Below are 27,240 nucleotides of genomic sequence, written 5' to 3'. Positions count from 1 at the left end.
CAACAAATATGGAGAAGCGGATGAAAACAATATGATGGTGAGGAAAAGTCCTGAGATACTAATATGTCCATGTTCTCCAACAAAAACATCTTCCTATTAAATTTCAGGCTTGACCAGGGCTGCACAGAAACTCTGAATGTGTAGAGAACAGTAGCTCTTCCAAGCTGGTCAACAGTTAGGTTCATTTCCAGTGTGGCTCTAAAAACAGGGGCCTCTCAATAGTAGGGGCCAGTCTAATCTCCAGCTCTTTTCTTTACACCAGCTTCTGCAGCTTATTTGGAGATGAGGCTGTAAAATACTGTTACTCTGTTGAAAGCATGTGATTTCATCATCTATGAGCATACAGAGAGTTTAGTAAATTTAGTAAAATTTCTATGGGTCTACATGAGGCTCTGTGCAGATGTGTAAACTAGTGTAGCAACTCCACAACATTAGCTACAACGTCTAAAGAAAGTAAGGCTGCGTGAAGAAAAAGGGTTTTAAAACATGTGAAATGTAAAAATAATACAGAGCAACTACAAAAATTGGTGCCCATCTTATTTTACAATAAGATTAAAAAAACAAAAAAACACCTGGAATTCCTCAAGGCTAAGATCTCGGGACACTTTAATTCCATATCTACATGCATCTGTTAGATCAGATAAAAGAGAATTAAGATATCTCTCCCCATATGTGTTAACAACCGTCAAATTCATATTTCTTTGGGTAGATATTAAATGTCGGAGTTTTTGTGTTGAGACTGTATTTTCTGCAGCTCTATGCAGAAAAAAAGTATTTTTTTTCTATATGAGAAGTTAGAAATGAATTTAATTAGACTCTGCGAGGCTTTACAGTTTATAAAAATATATAAAAAATGTGCAATTCTGATAATCCCAAGAGTTAAGTTGGTAACATGACTTACTTTATTTTGTTTATGTATTCTCTGTGATGATCACCGCTTTCATAAGTTCTCCAGATGCGGTGTTTAAAGTAAGGCTAAGTGGCAAAGATTTTTCTTTGTACATATAAATATAATACATAAAACTTCATGGATGGGAGACTAACTTACCCTGGGATTTTAATACATTAGCAAACTGGCAGACCTTCTGCAGCAGCTCTCTGTAGGTCACAGTCAGGTCATCACCAGGCTCATTACCTTCCCTGGAAAAAGAGACAATTTGTTATGAAGAATCCCACTGGTTTAGTTTCTTATAACAAAAAAAATATAAGGACAAGAAGTAAGGATTATAGAAAAAGGACCTGTGAATATTATACTGAAGGTGCATTACATTAAAGGTGACTGATCTCCAACTATATATAGTAGGTTTTGAGCTTAGCCTAATGAATGCATGAGACTTAGGCCAGACATGGTGAAAAACCTCTAATATATCAAGTTTGGTTGGTTCAATATAATAAAAATAATTGTACTTTATTTTCCTTTTACCTTCTTTTATTATTAATTTGATCTATTTTATTACTCTGTCACATTTTATTGTTTTTATTCTTTGTATGTTGTTATATATTAGCTTTATTAACTCATTGTAAGTTTTTTTTTCTGTATTTCTTTATCGTTTTGTTATCCATGATGCACACCACTTTGTTTCACTTTGGCTGTTGTAAAGTGCTTTATAGATAAATCTAATGATGCTGATAATGACAATATAAATAAAAGCCTCAGAATGACTGCTAACAATTCCCTTCAATCCTTTTCTGTTACTTTTCTATTTAACACAGTTCTATGTTGGTTCCATATAGAAGATCTGACCTTGAAAACTGGAAATTTTACAAAGACCAATGATTAAATGAGAAATGTAACAGATTCCAAACTGTTTTTAACCTGTAACAGAGGGAAAAGTGTTAAAGACTGAGACATGTTCAGATAACCCTAGGAAGAAAAAAAAAGCATCTTTAAATGGTTGAGGATTTTAATTGAGAGAGTAGAACAGGGTGTTCTGGTTAGTCACTCTAAAGTTAAACTGAGAGTTTGAACTGGTTACTCTGGTTAGAGTGTGTCACAGTCAATTACAAAAACTTCTGTTGTGCAACATGACTCGTCTAAACGTTCCACTTTTTCACAATGTTGTTTAGAACCAGATGGCAGATCCGGTATGATTTAGTTACGCTAAGTCCAAAGAGACATTTGCTTTTTGTATTTATTTCAGAACGATTTGCATATAGACCTGAAGTGAACTGCATAAAAAAGGTCTATACCAAGGTGAGAAAAAGCCTGGTCCTGTAGATCAAAGCTGACAGGGGTGAATACACCCTTAGAATCAGAACCTGTTGAGATGTAGATCAAGGTGTGGTTCCAAGACAAAAAAAAGGATTGGTGAATGGGTTCCAACTTCCCTCCTGTGAACTGTTTACCCCTGGCTGTGTAGAACTATGGAGGAAGTCCAGAGAGTTGGACTGTCAACCTCATGTCTCTTTCGCAGTAAAAAAAAAAAAACTTTAAGTATCTTGGTGACTTGTTCTGGAGTGATGGCCGGATGGACCGACTTCAGCTCTGTCATCACTACTGAAGGGGTTGTTCTGGTATGTAGTGGTTGTGAAAAAAATGGGTCAGAGGTAAAACGTTCCTTAAGTTCCAACTGTAACCTTTGTAACCCAAAGATACAAGAAGTCCAAGCGAGCTTCCTTCACAGGAGAGTCAGACTCTGCCTCAGAGATACGGGATAAGCTCCATCAGACACCTATACACTGAAAAAAGCTGAAGGGCTTCAAATTGCAATCAGTAATCTTTCACTTGGTACAAGATCCTTTCATAGTGAAGAAAAAGAAATGGTGATCGTCACCAGGGAGAGGGAAGTGGAGGTCCCTTCCTGTCTTCCCTGCGACCTGATTTGGGTTAAGCAGGAGACAATGTTTGGAGGATGAAGACACTGCATCTCTTACAGAGCCAGTGTCCATCCCACCATCATTAGTAGATAAAAAAAACAGCAATCAAGGGTCATCATTCAGGAGTTGCTCTGTAGGTGAACATCATCACCTTCACTACAAAGTTGGAGGTAGGTTTGGGTAGTTTCTCCCTCATTTCAAAACAGTTTATTATTATTATTCAGCATCCCATTAATCTATTTTTTAAACAATTAGAAAACTTAAAACAACAGATGTTTACATTTTAAGACAAAGCATGAGATCATCATCGGATGAGGTCCACAGAACTTCCTACTGACCAGAAGAAGGCGATTTTATCACCGAGTTTCTTTTCATGGAGGTTGCGGTCGAGCAGGTTGTAGCAGATGTTTGTGGTGGCTCCTTCCATACACTTGATGAAGATTTCTCCTTTGGTAACATCGAAGTTGTAGTCCAGGAACCGCCCTGTGTGTTTGGTCTTCCAGAAGAAGTCTTTAGCAATGGCGCCCCAGAACTCTAGTGAAGAGAAACGGGGTAGTTAGAAAAAAGCCCATCTGCCTTCATGACGTTCCTAAATAATCTATATTTAAAAAGACAAAATGACATATTGATAATAAAAAAATTGGGTAAAAATACCAATTTTGGGAGTTTTTCTGTTGTTGAACAAACATTCCCTACTTAACCTCTGACTAAAAAGGAGGTAGAACAGTTCTGCTCCCGTTTCAGCATGGATATCTGTTTTTTAGACCTTTAATCAGTCCAATGATTAACCTCTAATATCTTATAAGAGTACAGAATGATTTACAACTTTACTTTTAACAGACTATTTGCATTACATCAGAGCTTGGAGGTTGGATAAAATGTGTTTGGGCTGAGCTAAATGATCCCTCGAAAAGGGTTATGATTACGGTTGTAAGTTTATGATACCTTCCTAGCAGGATGCAGCTACAACTCAGTACTATTTGCTACAAACTGGGCCAAACTCCTTCTCTTCCTGCAGTTATCTGCATTGTAAATGTCTGCACAATAGTAAACCATGTGCTTCAATAAAGCGTATTGTCTTTATGTCTGGCTTATGACTGCAAATCTAACTGCCTTTAGTGAAGATAAGACACACGGAACCTTGAAGCTCTGGAAGCTCTTACCAGGAAGTAACTCGGTGAAAAAATACTAATAAAAAAAAGGACAATTTCTTGTGTCCCATAGTTCAGACTAAGATTAGGATAAAACCGCAACAGCAGGAAAATAAGAAGTTTATATAGATGATCACACTAGTTGTATTTTTAAATGACAAAGCATCATAAAGTTTAATTCTGGTGGGAAATTAAACGTTTAGCAAGGCAATATCACAAGCGAGCACTACAGGGTCACACTACAGGTTTGCAGGAGGAAGGGTGGATGGATTGTGCAACTCCAAAATGATGAAACAAGTTGGTATTAAGGTCTCCTCAGCAGGTCATCATCAATAGTTCCTTTAGTGTAATGCAAAGACAACTAAGTCATTATAACTGGTGAAGAAATAATCCAGCTTTTGATCTTAAATACTAGAATATTACTCAATTATAGCACATGTCTTTTTACATGGGCCAAGCTTTAAATGTGGCCCTCACAGTAACTAAAGTCTGTAAGTAAGAGGATGGAAAGATAAATATTACATGTATGTATGTATGTAGGGCTGCAACTAACAACCATTTTGCTGATTAATCTGTTGAGATTTTTTGATTAATTATCAGATAGCAAAAGGTTCCGTAAAGAATTTTTAGCAGAACTTAAAACCAGGGGAAACAAGTTTTTTTTTCCTTTTTTATCTTGAATGTAAAAATTTTTTTTTTTTTTACAACTTTGGTATAATTACTTGTCTGAGTGGTCTGCTCTGTCAGCGAAAGGCATGTTTTAGAGTATTTAGACTCCAGTTAACAATCAAATGCTAAATAAGTTGATTATTATTTCTAGAATTGACGAATCTGATGAATTGTTTCAGCCTTAGATGTATGAGAGGAACAATTCAGTTTCAATTCAGTTTATTTCTATATCGCCAATTCACAACACATGTCATCTCAAGGCACTTTACAGTTCACCAGATCATACAGTCAAATTGATTTTCCATCTAAGGAAAACCAGTTGTTTGCATCGAATCATTGACTCTAATGCAATCCCTCACACTAAGCATGCTTGTAGCGACAGTGGAGAGGAAAAACTCCCTTTTAACAGGAAGAAACCTCCAGCAGAACCAGGCTCAGTGTGAGCGGCCGACTGGGGTTCAAGGAGACAGAAGCAGAGATACAAAAAGCAAGTGTACAAAGCGGCCTCGTCCAGGAACAATGAAATAAAAGGATGGACTGATGGATAAATTGTTGGATGTAGAAATTATTTAGAAAAAAAAAAAAAACTGTTTTTAAACTTTTATTTTTCTAAGCATCATTTGTTTTTTCAGGGATGTATAATTATCTAGTGAATATCTGGATCAACCCAGGGGGTAAACTATCCATATTGTAATGGGGTCTATATATGCAACAGGAAACATAAACCTATGCATCAAATCCCAAACGCTCCAATTCTATTTTATTTATTTTTTTCTAAAGTAATGGAAGCTGCATTTCCTCATAAATCATCTTTTGCTGAGTTTGAACTTTGGCTGCAATGTCTTGCTCCATTGGGAATATTTGCTACTGCAAAATCTGAGAAATTCCTGGAGAAACTCCAATATTTCACAGATACTATGTAGCAACAGAGCAACGCGGATGCATTGCTGGGTGTGGAGACGCAATTCACCAGGTTACGACACGTCTATCCCTATGTTTTATATCTTTTATGCTTCCTCAAGTAGCCATTTACTGCCTCTAACACCAAATGCTGCTTTATGTTAATAAAATAGGGCAAAGGACTCACCATCTGGATTCTCTATAGAGTTGATGTAGAGCTCTTTGTATCGCTCAAAGCTGGGGATGTGGGACTCTTTCTTTAGGTCCTCATTGCAGTGGAAGACGTCTTCCTTCGGGGCTTGATCGGGAATCATGTTTCTCCAGGGTTAATCCAAACACAAGCCAAAGTATGGACAGCTCAGCCTGATGTTTCTAATAGAGTCCTCTACGGCAACCTAAGGACCAAATTTAAGCAATCTACTTTGTTGTTTAATTCGTAGAAAGCAACTGGATTTGATTCCTCAGTTCTTTAACTCATCTGATGAACTGTCAAATCTCGCGCGAATGGCAAATATTCGAAAAAGCTAACTGCAGATTTCATTCAGACTTCCTTGTTCTGTAGGGTGATTTATTAAACTTTTATTTAAACCTGGCGTAAAAGAAAATATTTATAAATAGACCCAAAACGTGCCGTTGGATGTATAAAACGACGTCCAGGTCAGCTGTGGCGCAGCAGCCGCGTCTGGTCACTCCTGGTTGAAGACGGACGTGAAACTGTTTGACACCCGCGAAGCTAACAAGCTAAGCTAAGGAGAAAAAGAAGTCAAGGTTCGCTTCATCCGCCAAATGTTCTGTTCTACACGTACCGAACCCAGTTATGTGTAATTATCAGATAAGCCCATGCTTTCATCCAGCATAGTTCTATACAACGGTAATAAAGTGTTTTCAGCCGTAGAGCTAACTCTTTGTGCGCCTCTTGACTGTTTATTGTGTGTGTGCTGCTGCTGGACTGTTTGGCTCCGAGCCAGAGCCAATCAGAATTCAGGGTGTGTTCACGTGTCCCTGGTGACAGCTCGGAATTTACTGTTTGACATATGCATATATTAAATGCGAAAACGCTTTATTTGTGGCTAAACAGTACATATTTAAAATGTTTTGGTACAATTTAAATCTTAAAAGACTATTTAATATATACTGTCAAGATATCAGTCGAGTTTTCCTTGACATCCCCAACAGCGTCATGAAAGTGAAAAGGGCTAATGGCGCGTTTGGGTCAAATCTGAGGTCGAAACTTGGATCAGGTTATAGTGGCACGCCCTAAACCAGTGCATGACAATACAAATAGAAACATTTTATTTAAAAGTATCAGATTAGTTGTTTAAAGTTCTATCTCTAATAATTACAAAAATTGTATACAATTTCCATGGTCTAATAAAAGCATTATTTTTAGTGTTTATAAAGCTTAAGTATTACTTTTGAAAGTCTATTTACAGGGAGGTGATCTTCAGGGACACTCTCAGGGCTTTTAGGGCCCCTTAAAAGATTTCCTCTGGGACTTCTGTATTTGGCTGCATCTAATTGTTACATTAAAACATACCAACTTCCTTTCCTCTGTCGAATAAAAGCATCCCAACTCTGCCACCAAGATGTGTTAAACATTTCTACATGTCAAGCTCATTCTAACTATAGTACCTCCAAGAGGACAAAATGGAAAACAAGACAATATAGGAGCATTTTTTTCCAAAAATATTTTGATAAAACTGATATTTTGCCGTTATTTGAGCATGACCTGCCTAAATTAGACATCCAGCAGCACTGCTATTGCATCTATGAATTAAGATTTAGGTCATTTAGGACTCATACACAAGTTTTACTTAGGGAAACTATCTTTAAATCACTATATAAGGATTATTAAAGGATAAAAGAGATCAATTTTCATTTTTTTTCCAAAGAACCCCCCTAAAAAATGTTTTTTAGCCCTTCCTAAAAACAGAACAGCATAAATCAAAGGCAACCTTTGACAATGAAATACTGTTTTATTATTTGTACAAAAAGCATTTTTAAAAGATCCAACTTCAGCAGAGATTAACAATTATCATCAGAGAGAGGCCTGATGCAAAGGAGAGGGAAGAAGTCAGGTGGCCCTGGGCTCACAGTGTAAAACAACTAATCAGCTCTGATTGTTGAGAACACAAAGGTCTGGGGTAGGTACCAGCAAAACCTTTAAAGCCACTTCTTTCTGCTCAGGAATTTTTAATGAAAAGCCCAAACTCTGATCTGCTACAACAGGCATTTGGAAGATGTGGATCTGTCCTCACCAGCAGGAATATATGTGAGCTTTAAAAGCTAAGGATCAATGAGAGCAGAAAGTCTCAACAAGCAGGAGCACTTTCAGGTTTGGGTAAAGAAAAAAAAATCCACCACAATTTAAAGTAGGGAGAACTCGACATGCAGCTCAAAACAAAGAAAAAACTCAAACTGACAAAGTAGAAAACATTCGGAGAATTTCCAGCAGTAAGAGCAGCTCACATTAGCACTTGGATGATTTGGTACAAAGGCCACAGTGTAAAACATTGCATCACAAAGAGCACTTCTGACGAGTCTCCCTTCTGTCGGTTTCAGGTATTTAAGGACTTGAGAAAGTCACAGTGACAAGCAGGACAGGTTTGTTCTACCGACTCTGGCACTATGTCTGCACCTCTGCTTAGAAATGGCTAATTAAAAACAGCCACTATTGCCGTTTTAAATACAACTTAACCCCGTGGCTTTCAATTCACCAGAGAAAATAGTTTTTAAGTCATGAAAAACTGTTACTTAAGAAGTTGGGTAATCAATTCTTTTAGAATGTTGAAGGCTTCAATATTTCATCCTGCAGTAATAAGCATCACTAAAGATGCAAAGAAGCAATACAGGAAAAAATTCAATAAAAACAAAAAGCTGCATATTTCGTTTGTGCTGTGCTTCCGAAACCACAAAGAACTGACAACACTCGCTGATAAAAAAAAACTGAAGCACCTCAAAGGAAAGGTTTGATTTGTATGAAATTTGGTGCAAATGCAGACCCTAAAGGAAATGGAATCCCTACAGAAACTAGGAACGTGACAGGGCATGGGTGGAGGCATTGCAACTAAAGAGACATTGTTTTCAAGCAGCTGCTGAATCGTCCTATTTGGAAAGTGAGAAGATGCTTTTTGGACAGCATTAGAGGCACATGATGCAGCTTAATATTTGTCACAATGTGGGTTTGGATGAAGTTAAGTGTCATACTGCTAAGCATGAGTAGAGAAAGCATGTCATGTTTGCAAATGGCCAGAATTAAAGGCGCAATCACAGTATATGAATGATACAACCCCTAGTCCCACCTAAAAGGAGATACAAACATCAAACTATTAGTAAATGAACAATCACTACTCCTAAGAGTCTGCAACTATATCAAAATACTGTGGCTCCACATTTAATTCTACTTATGATGCACTATGGTGTTTGGTCTAGACTTGCCAGCTTCATTAAATTTAACAAAGTTTCTGAACCATTTCTGGGATAAATCAAACTAAAGTCATTTTGTATAAGATTGACATCCTTTATTGAGCTTAAAGTGAAGTCTAAACTGTTTCTAGTTTTGTTTTTAAATTTTTCTGATTCAGGTTGAGTGTTTGGTCCTACAAAAAATATCCAATAAAATAGGATTTTTGGGAAGGGAAAGAAACCCCAACCCTCCAAAAAAAAACATGAAAACATGACTTGGCCTACAAAATGGGCTTTAAAAAAAAAAATCCCACTTTTGACAGTAAACAAGAAAAAAAAAATCCTCAAAAAGAAAGGTAAAAATAAGAAAAAGGGTTGATCTAAGTGAAGGCAAGTACCAATAGAGAAAAACCAAGGCCCCTGGGACGCAACCAATCCTTCTACTCTTGGCAGTGATGGAGCTTTAACACCACAGAGATAATTCAGAAAAACACAATCCATAAAAAAAAAAAAAAACAGTTGCATCACAAATTTAGATGCAACTCAAACAGGAACTACTGCGCGTTCGGGTGGCTGAGCATGTGCCTGAAATACATCTGTACTATTTTAATGAAAAACAGTGACGTACAAACTATTATATATATATTAAAAAAAGGACTATTAAGAGTGAAATAAAACCCAAACAGATTTTTGACAAACATTTTTATGAATAAGGCCTTTGAGAAAAACGTTCCACTAACAGAACTAAACATCAGTGTTTTGGTTAACTTAGAAAAAAAATGTGACACTGTTACATACGTCTAAAAAAAAAAGTCTCCAACCAAACCCAGAACAAACAATAATTCTGATTAAAATTGGTTAGACTAATGAACCCTAACAGCCCAGATGAATGGAAAGGGAGAAAGATATGAGGGACCAATGAAAGCAGACTAATGAGATCATCATAGGCTCACAGTGCTCATCAAGCAGCTGGTCAGGTCAGCTGTAACATTCAAAACTAAAGAACCAGCTTAAAGGCTACATTTGGGAATTGGGATTGGATCTGCTGATCAGCAGGAACAGAACTTACTGAGCAGTCACTGGTAATCAGCAACAGCATTTAGCACTTTCTAAAAATCACAAAATAAGCTCGGTAGGGTTAGACACTTTTTTCCTAGATTAGGGAATTGCACATTTTAAAAGCTTGAAATTTGACAATTTTGTAAGAATCAATGGATTGTGAATATAGAGGAAAAAAGAGATTTCTTAGAAGAACCTAAAGATGAGGACATGGAGGGAAAAGACAGAAATGGGACAATAACTGGACAGAAGCACTTCACACAGAATAATTGTTCATAGGTGGTAAAAGGCCAAAAGAAGACCATACCGTTCCAATGTCCCAGAATAAAGATGAAAAGATTGTTTTACAGAGAGCTAGCTACCAGAGCATCAGTTAGTCAAACCACTGCAGAGGTTAGCAGACAGAGGATAAAGCATCGATGCAACAGACAGCCTCTCCGGACATCCACCCAGCTTCACACAAACCAGACCAGGGATCCATGTGAAGCTCTATCAGGTGCTGAACAATGTGTCTAAGGATAATCCTACATATCTGCCAACCTCAATGTCTTGTTCTGACTGTCAGATGCTTCAGATACTGCTGGACTACTCGTTCACTTCTGCCCTCTGGTGGTTGTTTTAGCAATGCAAGTTTTAGGGAAATCAAAACCATTTATATTTGCATCCCTGGTCTGCATGTGGACCAAATCAGATTAGTCTGACAAACCTCTCCTATTTAATTAATCTGATTTAGTTACCAATTCAGAACATTTATGAATGATAAAAACAAGACCATATAGAAAAAAAGACGGTATGTCCCTCAGTATTTGATCGGGTGTTGTGCTTCTCTTCATGGTCACCAGCAGAGGCACAGAGTGGCTGCAGCACCGTGACAGAAACAAAACATTCAGGGTTTGTTTGGAACAAAGGGCTGGTAAACCAGCTCTGTCATTAGGAGGACGAGGTTCTTCATTTGCATCAAACAGGTTATCAAACACACACACACGCACATAAGAACAGCCACGACATCACTTATGCTTTTTACACTGGAGTCCACAACAGATACCAGATCTAATCCACTCAGATCTGGTTTTGGGAAGGACCGGATTACAGGGCAGCGCTAGGGTTGGCTTTTGAAGGCTTTGTCGATTATAGAGAGCGGGCTTGGTGTCAGGGTGTGAAACCAAACCGCCTTGGCCTGAAAAAAAAGGACTCTGAGGTGGGTTGATACCAGGACATCGGATGAGAATCTGCTCGCAGTCTTGATTTAAAACTCTTCCTGCTCTTCGGCATCTGGTATTACAAAACCGTCCTGCAGAGAGACGACACAGGCAGAATCTGTTAGAAGATATGGAGGCTAAGGCAGCTGGTATCAAGTTATAAATATTAAAAGCTCTTGATATGGTGCACTTAATGTTTTCATAAGGCTGCCTCCTTGTCTTTGAGTTTATCTGCGTTTCGAAGTGATGGAGGAGATAGCTCTGCTCTGATGTAGGAGGAACATTTCTTCCTCTCTGGCTGACCCATTTAGAAATCAGATTCTAAACAACCTTCCTTTTCAAACCACTTCCCTGCATCTCTACCTAAATTTCCTCCACAAATCTCCTGCTTTTCCTCTATATTCATCTTCCTTTGCCCAGTACATCCACAAACACTCATCTGGAACTCTACTTGCTCCTCATCTTACTTGCTGTGGAGGAAATAAACTATTCAAGCACATCTATAATCGGTCAGTGAAATTTATCAAATATCTTGACATTAGTTTCTATCACAGAACAATTCTTTTATATTCTCAACAAGTAGTTAGAAAAATCTTTAACTGATATTGCAGATACAGCCAACATAATACATAAATTTGCAGATTATGATGAGATTTGTTGCTTCATTTAATAGAAGCAGAGCTAAACCCACAAGTTGCCGACCTTTTTTGATAAATAAAATAAAAAAAGATCAAAAGTAGTTGAAGGATGATGGCATGCCATCTTTGGACTCATTGGAGTATTTTTACCACTTAAGTTTGCATCAATGAGGACTAGAGCTGAGGCTGAAATATGCATACATTTCATATATCCGAGGAAGAGTTATTGGAAGAACTAATGTATTCTAGTGCAACTCTAATTCAATTTATTTAATTGAAATATCACAATTGCACTGAAAACACATCTAGTGAGAAGTCAGAGTAAATTCAAAAGGATGCAAGGAGTCATTGTAACATGAAAACTGTTCCAGGACCAGTCGGCTGTATGCTTCTTTTAAACAAGGGGCAGCTTTCATAGGATTAGAGTCTAAATATATACATTAATTTACCTTTTGGTCTCAGTCATAAAACAGATTTATGGAAATCTAAGAGAGGATCTCAATTCTTATTCAGAGGAAACTGTTTACAACTTATTTTGCAAATCAGGCTAATTATGCTAATTGCTAATAGATACAAACTGGATACTTAGGATAGTGGAAGTGTTTTATAGGAACTCTTAACTGGTAAACTTATCTCCTGATGCAAAATATTAACATTTGCTCAAAGTGCTGGTAAAGATTCTCAATCATCCAGGTCATAGTCTTTGCAAAAAGTAAATAAAAAAAAATAAAAAAAAAGCCACTGGACTTTGTTTCCAAGTTTGAAGACGTTTCGCTTCCTATAAAGCAAGCCTTTTCAATTTAAAATGTCAGAAATAGTGTTCAGTTTAAACTCAGCGCAAACTCAAACTTGTTTTTTAAAATCTTTTTTAGAATTTGCTCATAGCAAATAAAACTTCATGATTGCCATTCTGAAAAATGCAATTTGTTTCCCAGCTGTTTCTATGTCATTCTGGACATGCCAGATAAAAATATTCGCCTTGAGCAGCTAGAAGAGTAGTCTTATCTATGGGTCCCATGGAATATTGAAACAGCACAATGCCGAAGATGGTTACCAATTCTCCAGGTGTGAAATAAACCAAATCAAGAGCCTATCTGACATCTAGACCAACAAACCATCTGGTTTTGAGAATTTTACTGCTTTTACTTGTTAAAAACCCCCTTTAAGGGACCATAAGTCCAGTTCAGGCTGTATTTGTAGTTGTCAGATATCTTTTAAGGTTCTTTTGTTCAAGTTCAGCGAGTCAAAGATTCAAAAATGTTATGTCTAAATTCAGATCGTGAGAACAGTGTAGGGAAATTCCATAGTATTCCAGAATGCATAAGTCCTAATTATATATATTTTTTAAGGAAAAACTAGAATTTAAATTAAGTTATACAAAAACGAAAAATTTAGAAATGGGAAACAAAACTAATACAAAACAATATTCTTTATAGGGGAAACTTCCTACAGCTACTGTTTCATTACTCGCTCTGCGTTTTGAAACCTTCCTCAATAATTCCAAGGCAGGACAGATAATAAAGTCGTGGGAACAGACTACATTGAGTTAAAGAAAAAAGGCCTTAATGAATCGACTGTCAATTATTGAAAAATAAGCGGTCAGAAAAAGATTTATTTTAATGAAAAAACTCACGTCTGTGGCATAGAGAATGTCGACAATCCTCTGCAGTGTGGGGTCGCCCTCTCCTTCTTTCTCCTGGCAAATCAGCTCAATGTTCCTCAGCTTACCAAAATAAAAGTCTCTTTCCTTCTCCATATCCTGAATTGTGGATTTCAGAATCTCTATCTGTTGGTAAGAAAAACAAAACAAGAAAAGGTATTAAGACTTTATAAAAAAAAAAAAAAAGTAAAACTGTAATTTTGACCTTAAAGCACCATATTAAATTTATAAAGCCTTAAAAATAATACCTGGCTGATACAACATAAATAAATGTATATCAATAAGTAAACAAGCTAAAAATCAAAAGAAAAATCCACACAGTTCTGACCTCATTAATGAGCTCCGCCCTCTCTTCATCGCCACCTCCCATCCCTGGTTTCTTTGTCGCAGCTGGAGCCAATTTCGGTGCAACTTTTGCAACTGGGGGTTTCTGGGTAGCTGGTGGGAAGAATCAGGGATATTTTGAACATATTCTGTTCTTTTTTTCCCCAATGTATGCATAAATTAACCAATAAACCTAAAATCTGAGCTAACTAATCAAAATGGCCAGAGCACAGACCTTGATTGAGGGTCTTCTTAGGGAGTTTGTTGAGGGCTGATGTGGGAGGACTGGTCAAGGCATCCTGGCCTTGCCTCATGGCCACCGGGTCATACTCCCTCCCATCGTAGTTGGCATCAAAGAACTTCTTAAACCACTGAACGAACTCAAAGTTGTCCTGGAACTTCCCCTTGACCAGTTTGTCAACTGGAATAATCTGCAATGAAATAAACATCCCTTCAGACCTACTGATGGTTTCTATCACTGGTTAACAGATTTACTCTAGTTAGCAGTCACAGCTAAGCAGTTCTGAAGAGATCGAATCCTTTAGGCACTGGTACTTACTTTGTCAACCCCCATCTTTTTGAAACCAACTTGCAGAAGCTTGAAGTTGTGGATGTATTCATGCTCCAACTTGGCACCAAATTTGACTTTCTTCAGAGGGATTGAGCCAGGAAACAGCATGTCCATAAACTGGCAGTAGACGGCACCTTTTCAAAAACAAAACATTACAGTTTGTATTGTTGTCCGGTCAAGACGTTTTGGAAGACTGTAAAAAATCTGCATGAACACTTCCCTCCTTAACCTGCATGAAAACCAAAGTCCCAAACAATGATTTATCCTATTATTTTTTTGTTGTTGTAAAATCTGATTCTTTTGCGTAGTTGTTTGCATTCCAAAATACATCCGAATGTATGCGATCTCCAGTGCGCAGTAGAGGACGCAAGACATGACAAACAAGTGTGTTCTGTCTTTACTGAAGTAAACATGGATGGTAGAGCTGGAGCACATTTTGCAAACATTTCCTTCCAAACCTCAGCCACTAATTTAACAAAACAATATTCTCAAGAAGGTTCATTATCGGGAACAAACAATAAAAATGGGATCCGTGTTGTTCAGACTGTCATGAAAAGATCAGATACAGGCTGCATGTGGGCAAAAATAAATAAAATTGAGTTCGGGTCACTTGAAGCTGCTGTGTGAACACTGCCTCTGTCAATATTCTACTGCACAGTGTCCCTTTATAAAACACTGTTTATCCATCAACCAAGAATAATCACAGTTCATTTCAAAAGTAGAAAAAAAAAAAACTTAATGTACACCTAAAAAAGGACCTGAATAGCTGTTGAGCCAACATTGTGCTTCAGATAAAAGATCACCAATCAGGAAAAAAACAGTACAAAAATAATATCAATTTAAATTGAATATAATGAAATACCATCAGGAAGAACTGGAAAGAGAAGTTCAAACCCCATCAACACCTCTATTCAAGAACATAAATAGAGGGAGATGTAAGACACCATTTTAGCCGTTTAGCAGTTTTTACAGTTGGGTTTACTTCTACAAGAATTACAAGTAAATGCAGTGTTCCAGGCTGCACATAGAAGGGGGGAAATTTTTTCACAGTCTTCCCAAGGATCCGAAGACTTGACCCTGCTGGCTCCCTGCCCCTGTGCGCTGGGGTTCCCAGACTAGCTCTAGAGCTGACGGCTCAGTTCGAATACCCAGTGCGTTTCGACTACTTTCTGCACTGTAGTTGACCAAAATCCCGGACAATTTCGAAATTCCTCCCAAACACTTTGTTAGGTATGAAAAGTAGGACATGTGTAGGAAAAAGAGGTCGTTTGCTCACCCTACCATATAAACAATTTGATGTTTCAGTGAGTGAGTGCTTGTTGCTATGATGCGTCTTTGCTCAGCAGCTTCCCTCGTTCTAAACCAACTAATCAGCACACAGCTCATCTAAATATTCATTAGTATACCATAAAAGGAAGAAAACCTGTCGTTTCATTCTGGGGCTTTAAACTAGGCTTGCATTAGGGTTCATAGAACAGCAAATAGGCCATTTTGAGCCCAACCTACACCCTATTCAGAGACCTTAAGAACCAGCACCAAAAACCCTATACAATTATTCTATGACCCCTTTTAATCTTACCGGTACAATCTTGTTTTTGTACTTTCCTAAATTCAGCTTCTGCTGCAAAAAAAATTTATTTAGAAAAACTGTTATTACAGTTCTGTCTAGGAATGTGATTTTGATGAGGAAGAATCCCATTTTAGTGATCTACAAATGGAACACGGATTGTGCTTTTAATAAATGTTAAAATGGCCTGCCATAACCCACATCAAATAAACCTACGAATTAACTCGAGCAGCAATCTTATGCAACGTCATCTCCCTCTTTTGTAGCTGTAGCTGTCTTTTTGATAGTATCTCAAATTTGATTTTCGTTTCTACATTGAAATCTAATTCCAGTGTTGTGAAGTAGGGAATTCCTGTTGACAGTTAAATCGGTGTTCCACTGATAATGGCTTTTCAGACTTGTTATGCATGTGCTCAACTCTGGCTGAATCCCAACCTGACCCCTAAGCAGAAGCCCTTATCGATCAAGCGTCACTCCCAATGAAGTCAAACTCACAGCTGTGGAATTCGCCTTTATTGAAGTTGGGAGAACATAAAAAAATAGAATGGAACAGCCTCTTCCCTCCACTGGGAAAGGAAAGCATTTGTTGCTATGGCAACCTAGTGTTGCCCAATGTGCATAGCTGTAGCTGTGCAAGTCCACGTGAAGTCAAACATTTGCCCCATCATAAAACGGCTTCAAATAGTACCTTCTCTTTTGGGATCAAACGTGTCTATTTTCCCCTTTCCTTGGTGTGAAAAAGATGCAGAAAACCAGCAAAACACACATCTGCCTGCCAGTGCTTCCTCCACCATTAGGTCACAGTTACACCCGCAGGCAAATTTCCGTGAGTCTGCACAGAGTCCCTCGCTGTTTGAGGGCTGAAGGGTTCACTCATCCTACTCACTACGTGGTTTGAGAAGGCCCTCAATATGGTGGACACTCTGCAGGAATGCGCAAATGGAAGGTTAGTGCTCTGGGAAAGCATTTAGGAGGCAGTTTGGGATTAAGCCTCTGACTGGATGTACTCAGAGTTTATTAAACTAACTCCAAGCAGCCTTTGTGAAACCATAAACTCAGAGTTTCCTACCTTAGGCTAGATCAATTAAGAGTTGAGAAGTCCGAGTTTGTTAAACCTGCTTTATGAAACAGGCCTCTGGTGCGATCCTTTTAGAGGCCACAGGTCATCCAACACCTGTTTGATGTTCAACCAGAAGTGAACAAAGGAGGCAGCATTTAACCTCTATGCTCCTTGTGTCTGAAAGGTGTTGTACAAATAAAACTTGCCTTAACTTGCCTTATACTCACGCTGTAGCATGTGATTACATGCATTCTCTGCCCCTGAGGTCTAAAAATGAGTCACCGGACGGCTGATGGGCTTCAGCTCTGAAAAGATTCTCTCCAATCTTTGTTCAAGCAAGGACCAGAGGAAAGGTTTTGCACATCCATTGTTACATCCATGAAGTAAAGCAACATGAACATCGCAGAACTTTACATTGATTAAGAAAAACCTGGTTTAAATATACATTAACACTGCAAACATTTACCTTCTGAATCTAGTCCTCTTTTTTTAAGAACCTGATTCACCAGGCAATGAAATGAAAATAATAAACAAAAAATATATTATTTAGTGACGGTGGAACTGAGTTGGAAAGGAAGTGTTGTTTATCTGAAGGTTAACAGGTTCCTAGAAATAAAAGAAAACTCGGTGAAGCATTCCCTTTGTTTCATGTCAGCAACAATAATAAACTTCCAAACTAAAATAAGACTGATGGGTTCAAATGGTCATGAAAAAGAACTCCCCTGTAACGAGATGCTGAAAGATTAACCTATTTTCACATCCTTGTGAGAGATGAACGGATATAAAGACTGAAGGGGACTGTGGGAAAAATGGAGTGGTAACTAGAAAAGGAAAACGCATTAAAAACGATGATATACAAAACAGGCTTATTAACCTGCACATATTTAAAGCGAAATCTACGTGCAAAATATAAAGTGTTAGTTTATTTAAATAGATTATTTTTTATAATTCCATCTTCAATTCTACAAGATGCAGAAGATCTGGAAGAGGCCTCTTCTCTGCATGGTCTTCATCATCCAAATGTGGCATTCCCTTACTAGAAAAAGCATTTGAGATTCAGTTCACCTAATGTCATTTGGCTGTCACCTCATGTCAGCTTTTCTTTTACAAAAGAAAATAACTTGTAAAAGATGTCAAAACAAGGCTAAATGTTATTCCGCCCACAATATGGAACAAGCGTTCAGAAACGTCTTCTTTAACTTGGTCTTAGCAAGGCCTGAAAAAGCTTCACCCCAGCTTTAAAGTGGGTTAACTTCGTTCTTTCACTCTAAATAAGAGACATATTGACAAGTCAACCAGACTAATGTTGTTAAAACTCATTATAGAGTTCCTCTAAGACAGAGAACAAACAGGTTGCGATTAAAGTCCACCCACCATCTTACTAATGTTGATTTTAAACACCTATTACAGTGAATCACCATTTCTTACCTGTGCACAGCATTTCTATCTTTGTGAGGTTCATCTGGAGAGACTCGTTGATCCACACCAGCATATCATGTCGACTTAAGTTGTCGCTGGTCACTGACGTTGCGTACACATTCACAGCCATTGTGGCTCACCTACAGACAGATAAGACAGTGGCTTACTGAATTCGTAAGGAGCTCTGCTTAAGAGAAATAAATGTGATGACAGTGCTGATCTAAAGGCGTGGCACAAATTCAGCAGCCACAAGGATAAGGTAACATTCATAACAGATTCAAAACACTCAGCTCAACAAACCAAAACCCTTTCAAGTCCTTCTCTAATAGGAGGTCATTTGACTATCAAAGCAACATGAACCATTAACCGTGCAGGATCATCTCCTGCTGATGGATATCATGGACACATTTCCGTTTCCGTGCAGTAGGACAGACTGGGAGCAATGGCACAAGAAGGTGCAAGTGAACAAAGCGACAATAGGATAGGGGTATAGCATTTTTTTTTTATTAAATACACAATACAATACTGTAAATAATTGCAGCGATAGAGTTTAAATGACCAACTCCAGACAATAGAATGGGAAGGACTAATATTTAACCCTATTCCCTCTATAGCCTGAGGATGATCAGATGTAACAATTTCCTGCAATTAAACACCACCCGTCAGGTAGAGCATGCTCTTGCATTGCAGCATGCCAATATCTGCCATTTAGAAATACATTGTCTAATATAATCTTAATTCCAAACAGTGCTTCACATAATCAAACCGTCACGCTGTATTCAGAGGATGGTGCATTTTTTTTTGTTTCTCTGTAGTATTTTAAATTCTAGAGCCACAATGACTAACTTTTTTTTTTTTTACTAAATCTAGTTGACAAGCAAACAGTGACTCCAGTTTAGTAACTGATTTCACTAAAGCATCAGTTAAACAGCTGATAGAACACTGACATCACTATGTGCAAATTTGCATCAAGAGCGATTAACAGATCCGATTATGCTGGCAAATTTTTAAACCAGATGTGGACAACAGTCAGTGTGATGGTATCAAAGTGGGCACAGCTTCCATTACTTGTCATATCAGAAGGTTAGTGATTAATCAGTAACTGTGTTATCCCTTCAAACGTGTTTGCCACAAGTGGTTAGTTTCACAAAGCTTTAATTTAACTATTGTTTTAAATACACCTTAATGTGCACCTACATCTTTCTATTAGCCAATCACTCTGCAGCACATACATATTTCTATTATTAACTGAAGCCGAGAAGCAATGGTAGTACTATGGAAAATTTTTTATGGTTTCCAAAGATTTGTGAAATATATGGCATAGGTAAATATTGTTTTTCAGCCATAACAAAAAATATTGGCTCATATTTTCATATCAATGCACTTCTAGTTTGAAGTCGTTAATTCAATAAAATAAGTAACAATACCAAGTACCCTTTTCCCTTTATTTGTACAAAATGATAAACCTATTAAATATCCTTTTTTTTTTAAGTGAAAGGACCCAGTGGTTATAGTAAAACTGGACAGATACTTTCCCGTTTTATTTTTGATGGGAAGGATACAGTCTGTTTCATTACAGAGCTACATCATCATCCTGGACATCATCCTGGAGGACATAAACAACTTCAATTATAGAGGATGGAGTTAAGCCTGTCTTTCAATGTTTGTACTCTAAATTTATGCCCTCTTTCAGCTTTTTTTAAGATGAAACCAGCTCAGAACATAGGTCTGCTTAACCGTTTCTTTCCTAGACAGTCACACATGAAGCTTGTTTATTAAGTGTTTGCTATTCTAGAAAGTATCTATGGATCAGTGCAGCTATGTTCCTTTTGTTTGTCCAATTCTGTCCTCTAGAACCTCCATTCGGCCTCAATAGAAGCCCACTCACAATGAGCCTGTTTCTGTTGGAGGATTTTTCCTGTTTAAGAACTGGTGTAAAGGAATTGCAGCAGAGCCAGTGACACAATGCAAGGGAACACATGCTCATCCAGGAGGAGTGGATCCTACAGAGTAAATGACTCAATACAATCAGTTGATAAAAGAAATAAAAATAAAATGACATGTATTGTGATTTGACAGTATTTACCTAATATACATTTTAAACAATTAAACTAATATCAAACCTTTTAGGCGTAAAAATTCTACAAATTCTTCTACAAAGGTAAGCATAAGTATGATATTTACAAGAGATGAACTACTTGCAAAAAACAAAATTGGGGCGGATCATTTGCAGTTTAGTGATACAAAAAAAAAATCATTGTTAATCCAACATTGTTCTGCTGTTGAATTTCTACCCATATAAATAAACATTTCTGATTGAGATTAAACGAATTATCTGTAGCATTGTTTTTTTTTTATCTTTTTCTTTTAAATAATTCATATCAACCGTTGTCCACTTGTATCTGACTCACCAGGGCGCATGATAAGCCAGAACTGCACAGGCCCTACGCTTTACAAACAGACTGCTAGCTAATTACTATGTTTTCACTGCCAGCTCCATTAAATGGTATAAGTAAACTGAAAACGGTTTGATTTAGGTTAAAACTGGTGTTCCTGGTGGGATACTTAAGATCGGGGAAACCATTAGCCAAACGCGTTAGAAACTTGAAAGCTAACGTTAGCAGCAGTTAGCTACTTAAACAAGCTACATGGATTTTAAACCGGAATTATCTGAAGATATTTTCTTGTCAAATCTCGTTTTTCAGACGGCTATTAAACCTCTAGGTGTATCCAAGACACGTTTCCGGGACCGGTTTAGGATTTCTAGTCCAGCTCTCCTAGCATGAAAGCAGTTTCCCCGCCCTGAACTAGAGCCTCCCAGACGGAGCACCGCCTTGTTAGCTTCTGTTAACCTGGACCCGTTGATGAACCTGGGCCTAGATACGGAAACCGTTAATGATTTGTTGAAACGTGAATATAGAAAATGAAACTTAATTTAGTTGAACCAATTAGCTCAGCATTAACCAGGATCACCCTCGGCGTGCAGTAAGCCGCCAGTTAGCATTTTAGCTCTTCATCTCTGTTAATCTAGCGGCCTCTTCATATCACCGTTTTACAAAGTTAACACTTAAACTCACCAATAAATGATCACAATATATTCTTCTGTTGACTCGGGGGGTCTTCAGTTCTATCTGTTGTGGTTCAGAGCCACAACAAAAGCTAAATACTTGCTTGTTGATCGTCGTTGGTAGTTCTGCTTTTTTTTAAGCAGTTGTACGTTCAATCTACCGGCAGCGGAAGAGCACGGCGGAAGATCGCAATAGATGACGTCAAGACGTAACACGTCCTTCTGTTTTTTTTCTTCTCCAACTTTCATGATTGTATTTGATGTATTCTTGCACTTTAATAAAAAATATAACTTTTTTGTAACACACCAGACTCCAGTCATCTCATCAAGTCATCATGTTCAGATTGGACTCGCTTGTTGAGATGAATGGAGTCTGGTGTGCCATTGCTTGGTTGGAAGAAAAACCTGCAGCCACACTGCCCTTTATGGAACCAGTTTGACACCTGTGATCTAAGGGCACATTCTCTGCTGATTGTATTCTATGTAAATTGATATTAGCTGAAGTATTTTAGTCTTACTGATGAATGTGAGGCATGAGGCGCTGCTGTATCTCAGATTGCTAGAAAGTGAGAATGGTGAGAACAGCAGAGAAGATCAGGGCTCCTCTCCCCTCCATAAAAGACATTTCATCCCAGCTCTGTGTCCCAAGCCAGTTACATCCTCAATGACCCCTCACACCCCCATCATGGACTGTTCTCCCTGCTGCCCTCTGGGAAATGGTTTCACAGCATCCAATGCAGGTCCAGCAGATTCTGCAACAGTTTCTTCCCCACTGCCACCAGACCGCTGAACAAAAAAAATAAAAAACTAAATCATGTCACAACCTCTGCATCACAGCAAAGCAAAAATACTCCATATATATATATATATATAAATATTAATGTTCTGAATTTCCATCTTGCACCATATTGGCTCTCCCAAACTTCACATTTGATCACTTCTGAACTTCATGGCTAGGAAATGTTCATTTTCTGTGTGGAAAGCTGTACTAAACAAAATTTGGTTTTTTATTCTCTATACTCATTAGACTTCTGACAACTTTTACTGTCATTTTATATACACAGTATACAAAATGACAGTAAAAGCTGTCAAGTCTAATGATGCAAACAAAACTAGTAAATTTCCTTGTGAAACACCTTCAAATGTTTGTTTACTGAAATATAAATGAGAAATGGAAAACAGTGAATTTGATATACATTGTTTTAATATTTATTCTATCACTTTTGACATACGTAATTAAAATAAGGTCAGTAGATAAAAAGAGCAGAACACAACTCCTATAATACAGAAATAGCTGAACCTTCAGAAACAATTGCAGACCCACATGCATTAATCCCTTTAAGGTAACGTGCAAAAGTGTAAAAAGAACTCCGCTCATGATTCACAAAACATTCAAAGATCCAGCAAGACGACAATCACAGTCACATTAAGAATTTTCAAAGTAAACGTAAAAGGAAAAAGAGAAAAAAAAAAGTATGAAATGTAAACTTTGTACCATCATATCACTTTTATTAAAAGCAGACCAGTTCTTACTGTTACAATAACGACATCTTAAAAAAAAAACATATTTAATACAAAAAGGAACTAAAAATGCTGTGTTTTTTTATAATTACTGGATGTACTCTTAAAAAAAAGTAACATTAAAAAGTATTAGTTACTCTTGATTATTCAGTATTAAGGAATACTAACTATTAGACTGCATGTTTGGCCCACATATTTGGTCCAATGGGAATTAAATCCACTTAAGGCTTAAATTCCTTAAATTCCAGTGTTTTTGTTTGTAGCACAACTAACAGAAGGAAATAAGGAGGTAGATACATTTTTGGGATATTTTGGGCAGTGGTTACAAAAAACCCTTCAAACACTTAGGAATTAGTACTGATGTATGAACTGGTGTGGGCACGAATACCGAAACACAGGAAACTGGTTGTCAAAGGTGACCACTAAGGATTAAAAGATTGCTTAAGGCACTGCAGGTTTAGATGACTCAGCAGCAGGTTAAAAATCAGGCAATAGTTGTCCCTTACTATCATGATTGCAGATTCAATAGATTTTTTTTTTCATGATTAAACGAAAATATGAACCAAACTCTGAAGTTCTCCCCTTTAAAATAGGCAAAACATTCTAAAAAAAGCAATCATAAAACTCAATGTTTTCTACAACTGCAGCAGCAGCAACAGTCTATTAAAATACTGAACTAGTTTAGATTCATATCTTCGAAAAAATATTTAAAAATATCTCAGTAAGTTCACACTGAATAACGTAACACCACAGGATGCTGGATCATTTTTAAGAAACTAATAAAAATTCCCAATGAGGTTCCTGAGTAAAATGGCTGCATATCAGAGGCAGCATAACAATCCATTGCACAAAATAAGCAGATAGTGTTGTTAAAGGTAGCACCAGTTGGGATGCTTAGGGCCATATGATTTTTGTGATGTGGAAAATAAAATGGAATTTCACAGAAATCACTCTTTGGGCAAGAAGTATCATGCATGTAAGGTCTATTGTCCACTGCCTGCTCCCGTATATATATATTTACGCGGTCTGGGCTCTTGTCTCCACACCAGTGAGGTTGGAAGCCCCCCTAGGACCTCCGTATGGGAGGCTGTGTGCCTATGAAATCCCTCAATCCCATCCAAGTTCCCTTATCTCAGCTGCTGCAGGTCTGGGGAGTTAGGAGACGAGGAGGTGGCGGAGGAGCTGGAGGTGGAGACATCCGGCATGGCTACAGGAGGCAGTTCCTCACAGGCGAAGTACTCCTTAAGGGGGGCGAAGAGGTGGCGGATAACTGGTACGCTCCACGCCTTGCCCAGCAGCTTCTGTCTCTGCTGTCGGTTCATGTTCCTTGCATCGGTGTAATGTTTGGGGAAACCAAAAATTCTGGGGAGAAAAAAAACAAACAAAAAACATCTGCCTCTGCTCACCACTGTTTAATCCATCGTTTCATAGGAATATATTGATCATTTGATACGAGGGGAAAGGAAAACTAATTCTGGAGACTCCGGAAGAAAAGGTATTGAGACACGTACTTTTCCACCTCAGTGATCCAGAGGATGTCTTCTTTTCCTTTATCCATGACAGGCAGCAAAGAAACATTTTTCCCCTGCTTCAGGGAGTTTGATTTTGTTGTGATTGTTCTCACTTTGGTTACCTGGAAATAACATTTCCAACAGTGGTGAGTTTTGCACTGTATTAAACAGGCACACAGCTTCTGATGAGATCACACTATTAAATATGAGCAGCAGATTTATTTACTCACCCTGGCTTCCCTGCCAAGCTCTAAACACTCCTGGAGGTTCAACTTGTCCTTCTGGGAGGCTGTGATGGGCCTGATGAGGCAGGACACAGAACATATGAACATTTTTATTTTTTTTAAATCACCCATTTTTAATTTGACAAACAAAACAGGAAGAAAACAAAGGCCTCCTTTTGTTCAATGAGTCCCACAGTGCAAAACCTTTTAATCAGACAGGCAAAGGAAAAGAAGAATTTAAGCCTCATCAGCTAAAACTAACAGATTCTTGAACTGGGGGTGGAACACACATGTTGACTTTTCTCTGTCCTAAGTGGCATTTTCCCAACAGACAGATTTTTTGTGTCTTAAATGCTTTAACACTAGAACTCCCAAAGCGTCATTTTGACGGTTCTGAGATTTTAAAGAGAAAAAACTTTATTTACATTAATCATATGTTGGTCATTTTAACTGACTTTTCCTGTCTCAATATTTGTTTAATTTTCACATAGTTGTTCTAATAAAATAAACAAGTAAAAATAAATATTGTTCATTTAACCTCAATCTCCCACATCCGTCATTTTGACAGCTCTATAAGTTCCATTGTAAATTCTTCCCACTAAGATTGAATGCAGAAAAATGCGTTTCGGTATAAATCTAACAGCTAAACAGGCTTTAGAAAAGCTTCAAAATATTGATGATAGAGATTCGGGGCGGACAGGGAGAGACCGATGAGGTGGGTAGGAAGAAGCTCAGATTCTGACAGCGAGTCTGAGGATGTTTACCCACCAATAGAAAAACGCAGACGTATCAGTGACCCATCAGACAATAAGGAAACTTTTGTTCAATTTGTGTAATTATAGAGATTACAGCAGAGATTGACGGATACAGGTTTATCAAGGCCGATTGCAATATACATTATGTGGTACCGATATTCTCAGGCCAATATTTTGAGCTGGCATTGGTTGCTCTTCCTCCAGCTACATGATAAAAGAAAAAAAAAGACAAATGCTACACAGATCTCAATTCAATCAAAAAAACAAAGATGTATTAAATCAAACAAAACATCAGCAATTTAAAGCAAAGGTAGGGGAGAGGCAATGCATTCTCTCTACATGATCCCAAGTCATGGCTGCTGAAGGCAAATGTGTGGATGCATCAGTTTATATCAATACGGGACAAACAGTCAAACCAGGGGTTGACGTTAAGGATTTTTTGCCCTTCGGGCAAGTGGCTTTTACATTTCATTTGCCCAGAAACAATTTTTACTTGCCCAGTATAATGTTTGATAAATATAGTTCCTAATACTAATTTTTGTATGTATGTATATATATATATATATATATATATATATATATATATATATATATATATATATATATATATATATATATATTTGATAGAATTACTGCTCTAAGTGGGTTGCTCTGTCAACTAAAGGCATGTTTTACAGTCACTATACTCCAGTTAATAATCGATTACCAAATTAGATGAAATTATTTTAATGATCGCTTAATCATGATTAATCAGATTAATTGTGTCAGCCCCCAAGCAGACATTTGTGGATGCATGCCCACATGGATCGTCACCCGATGTCACTGCAGACTCAGGTCCTTCTAACACATAACAGTTATATAATGTAAGTTAGATTAGTTTGTGCATTTTTTATGAGACATTTATCAAAAATGGAAAGTGATAAAAATGCCTTGTGGGATCACGGCTATTTCTTGGGATTTTTAAATATTCCCACCCCATTATTCCCAATCAAGCCACAAAAGATTTCTGGAGGATTTTTAAGAGGAAGATCTGACTAAAAATAAATAAATAATAACATCTAGTAAAAGAACGAAATGCAAACTAGTAAAAAACATCAAAGCAAAACATAACAGGAAAATTGTTATAACACAGTAATAGGTCTCACCGGCTCATTCCAGGAATGTTTCCCCAGAAGTATCGAGCTCTGTTTGCGGGGCTCACTTTCACTGCGTCCACCAGCACAGGGTTACACTGTTGCACAGAATCACAAGACAACAGCAATCAGCGCCTTAAATGTTCCACCTGGTTCAACAACTTGAGTAAAAAACTAATCTCAGAAGTGAAGTGGGTGCCAACCTCTAGGAAACGGCAAATGTTGACTTTGTCGTGTGTGTTCATGAAGACGACGTTCTCAAAGAGCCAGAAGAAAGGCCGAGGGTCGTCCTCTTTGGGCTTTAGCAGCTGCAGGATGCGGTAATAATCAAAAAAGAGTCTGCCGGTGCCTTCTGTCATACAGAAAGACAAAAAAACTAAATCATTCGGATGAGAGAAAGATTTCTGGTGCCTTATTGCTTGTTCATAAATGGACCTTTTTATAATCTTTTTTTATAATAAGTCGAATTGAACTAAAGAAAGGAATCTTTTTCTGTTATTTTACGTGAGATAAAAACCTTTGGAATTAATGTGTCTGAGTGACTTGATTGAACAGACTTTAAAATGCCTCTAGTTGAGGTTTGCTTTGAA

The 27,240-nt window shown here is 37.7% G+C and overlaps 3 protein-coding genes across 5 annotated transcripts in view; all 3 read right to left on the bottom strand.

Annotated features, from left to right (window-relative positions):
- acss2 (acyl-CoA synthetase short chain family member 2) overlaps nt 1-6,496 on the bottom strand; it is a 32,304-nt gene extending 25,808 nt beyond the window's left edge. For all 3 annotated transcript variants that reach the window (XM_038309311.1, XM_038309312.1, XM_038309313.1), the window contains exons 1-3: nt 5,725-6,496; nt 3,156-3,351; nt 1,049-1,140 (exon numbers count right to left, since the gene is read on the bottom strand). In XM_038309311.1, coding sequence (XP_038165239.1) covers nt 1,049-1,140; nt 3,156-3,351; nt 5,725-5,851 — 415 coding nt within the window. In that variant the 5' untranslated portion in view covers nt 5,852-6,496. The remainder of the gene's footprint in view (nt 1-1,048; nt 1,141-3,155; nt 3,352-5,724) is intronic.
- A 997-nt stretch (nt 6,497-7,493) lies between these two features.
- LOC119799389 (microtubule-associated protein RP/EB family member 1-like) lies at nt 7,494-21,690 on the bottom strand. Its single transcript, XM_038309242.1, has 7 exons — nt 21,517-21,690; nt 18,449-18,579; nt 14,382-14,527; nt 14,058-14,253; nt 13,827-13,936; nt 13,472-13,624; nt 7,494-11,292 (listed from the first exon to the last, which is right to left on the bottom strand). The coding sequence occupies exons 2-7, from the start codon at nt 18,567-18,569 to the stop codon at nt 11,248-11,250; spliced, it is 771 nt and encodes a 256-aa protein (XP_038165170.1). The 5' UTR covers nt 18,570-18,579; nt 21,517-21,690; the 3' UTR covers nt 7,494-11,247.
- Nucleotides 21,691-22,692: 1,002 nt separating this feature from the next.
- The window catches only part of LOC119799454 (DNA (cytosine-5)-methyltransferase 3B-like), a 41,232-nt gene continuing 36,684 nt past the window's right edge, over nt 22,693-27,240 (bottom strand). The window contains exons 19-23 of the mRNA XM_038309355.1: nt 26,854-27,002; nt 26,663-26,748; nt 24,769-24,838; nt 24,539-24,660; nt 22,693-24,389 (exon numbers count right to left, since the gene is read on the bottom strand). Coding sequence (XP_038165283.1) covers nt 24,155-24,389; nt 24,539-24,660; nt 24,769-24,838; nt 26,663-26,748; nt 26,854-27,002 — 662 coding nt within the window. The 3' untranslated portion in view covers nt 22,693-24,154. The remainder of the gene's footprint in view (nt 24,390-24,538; nt 24,661-24,768; nt 24,839-26,662; nt 26,749-26,853; nt 27,003-27,240) is intronic.

Source organism: Cyprinodon tularosa, unplaced genomic scaffold (assembly GCF_016077235.1).
Source record: "Cyprinodon tularosa strain WSP-4 unplaced genomic scaffold, ASM1607723v1 ctg66, whole genome shotgun sequence".
Classification (NCBI taxonomy): Eukaryota; Metazoa; Chordata; class Actinopteri; order Cyprinodontiformes; family Cyprinodontidae; genus Cyprinodon; species Cyprinodon tularosa.
The sequence above is the reverse complement of the archived record's forward strand: the minus strand, read 5'-3'. Positions and strand labels throughout refer to the sequence as shown.

Bases quoted from the DNA above. Each gene is read 5' to 3' on its own strand.
- LOC119799389 (XM_038309242.1), bottom strand. From the start codon at position 18,569: ATGGCTGTGAATGTGTACGCAACGTCAGTGACCAGCGACAACTTAAGT. The intron at 13,625-13,826 runs GTCAGAACTGTG...TCTTACCAACAG, and splicing joins GGGCGGAGCTCATTAATGAG to ATAGAGATTCTGAAATCCAC. The intron at 11,293-13,471 runs GTGAGTTTTTTC...GTCTCTCTGCAG, and splicing joins ACATTCTCTATGCCACAGAC to GACGGTTTTGTAATACCAGA.